This window comes from Octopus bimaculoides, chromosome 6, assembly GCF_001194135.2.
Source record: "Octopus bimaculoides isolate UCB-OBI-ISO-001 chromosome 6, ASM119413v2, whole genome shotgun sequence".
In the NCBI taxonomy this organism is placed as follows: domain Eukaryota; kingdom Metazoa; phylum Mollusca; class Cephalopoda; order Octopoda; family Octopodidae; genus Octopus; species Octopus bimaculoides.
Genome location: NC_068986.1, coordinates 31416996 through 31419044, shown reverse-complemented (window position 1 = coordinate 31419044; position 2049 = coordinate 31416996). Strand labels below are relative to the sequence as shown.

At 36.6% G+C, this 2049-nt stretch overlaps 1 protein-coding gene across 1 annotated transcript in view; it reads right to left on the bottom strand.

Annotated features, from left to right (window-relative positions):
* The window catches only part of LOC106869347 (pregnancy zone protein), a 73475-nt gene that overhangs the window by 66571 nt on the left and 4855 nt on the right, over positions 1–2049 (bottom strand). The window contains exon 4 of the mRNA XM_052968434.1: positions 1164–1216. Within this exon, the coding sequence (XP_052824394.1) occupies positions 1164–1216 (53 nt within the window). The remainder of the gene's footprint in view (positions 1–1163; positions 1217–2049) is intronic.

Below are 2049 nucleotides of genomic sequence, written 5' to 3'. Positions count from 1 at the left end.
ACTCAACAACTGAACCAGTTGCTGAGTGTCCCACCCATGAAGAATCGATGATTGATGTGTTGAAACAATTGTTGTGATTAATAATAATTTCTCGTATATTCTGTCTTCCATCTTTCATTTGTCATCATCATCATCATCAATGTTTAACGTCCACTTTCCATGCTAGCATGGGTTGGACGATTTGACTGAGGACTGGCGAACCAGATGGCTACACCAGGCTCCAATCTGATCTGGCAGAGTTTCTACAGCTGGATGCCCTTCCTAATGCCAACCACTCCGAGAGTGTAGTGGGTGCTTTTATGTGCCACTGGCACATATGGAATATATGTATATATACTTTCTTAAAAAGAATTAACAAGGTATTTCACAAGGAAAGGCATTTTTGCACACTCATCTAAGAACCTAGCAGAGCATCACTAACTTATAGAAAGTGCTATAACATACATAACAACCTCATTTCTCACATCCATCCTGAATAGTTGAACAAATACATAAATGAATGGACAAACAATAATATGAATAGACATACTCTTTTACTCTCTTTTTACTCTTTTACTTGCTTCAGTCATTTGACTGTGGCCATGCTGGAGCACTGCCTTTAGTCAAACAAATCGACCCCAGGACTTATTCTTTGTAAGCCTAGTACTTATTCTATCGGTATCTTTTGCCGAACCGCTAAGCTACAGGGACGCAAACACACCAGCATCGGTTGTCAAGTGATGTTGGAGGGGACAAACACAGACACACAAACGTATACACACACACACACACATATATATATACAATGGGCTTCTTTTAGTTTCCATCAAATCCACTTACAAGGCTTTGGTCGGCCTGAGGCTATAGTAGAAGACACCTGCCCAAGGTACCACACAGTGGGACCGAACTCGGAACCATGTGGTTCGTAAGCAAGCTACTTACCACACAGCCACTCCAAAGCCTATGTAAATGAATTATAAATAAATAATTAATAAAATAAGGTCATGCACCTATGCAGAGCTCTCTGGTTGAGAGACAAACAGTTAGGCTGTTTAGTTTGGTGTGTTTCCTAATGCATAGATGTTGATACTATATAAGTAGAAGTTATGTTTATTGCTTACACTGAATAATATTTAAATATTTGAAAAAAGAAAAAGAAAAACGATTTAAAGGTGAATACAAACCAATCCTGGTTTACTCATCAAGTTGATATTGGTTGTGACAATCCGGAATTTTACTGCAAAACAAAAAATTAGTTTGATTAATTTTAACAAATTTTATGGGGAAAAAAATCAAACATCACTTATATGTCTGACATGCCATCTCCTAGAAATACAGTTTTCAATCAGCTACCATAGCCCCAAGCTGACCAAAGCCTTGTGAGTGGATTTGGTAAATGGAAACTGAAAGAAGCTTGTGTTGTGCATGTGTATGTGTGTCATTGTCTTGATATTTTTGTCTTGAAAATAACTTAGACATGAAAGGTAAAATGTTATTGGAAAAAGAAAATCAGAAATTTCACATTATCAATTAATTCTTTCAATTTAGTTTCCATGATCATTTTCAAGATTGCCTCAGAAATTTCTGTATAATCACCCACAAGGTAGAACTGTAATATCCCTAAACAATATCACAAACTGATATGCTGGTTTTTCAAACAGGTTGCTGGACCTGCTAGAAATAGCAGCAAAAATCTCTGCCATACCATGTCCTATCATCTTAAAAAAAAGGTACATTTCCATGAAAAAGCAATGAGGTGGTTATGGGTTGAAATTCTTTGATCATAAGTCTACTTGATTGAGACCAACCTAAGAATAAACAACATCCAAAAATAACTAAATTAAAGGATAATGGTGCTGAGATTCAGTTATTTGTCTGTTACAGAACTGATTATTCCTGCTTGACCTTTAACTTAAGAATTTTGGCATCTGTGAAGTTTCCTTATTGCTAAATTAGTTCAGAAATGGCTTAACAAAAACGTCTCTTACTTGTAGCTCTAATTCTTAGAATCAGAGAGAGAGAGAGAGAGAGAGAGAGAGAGAGAGAGAGAGAGAGAGAGAGAGAGAGAGA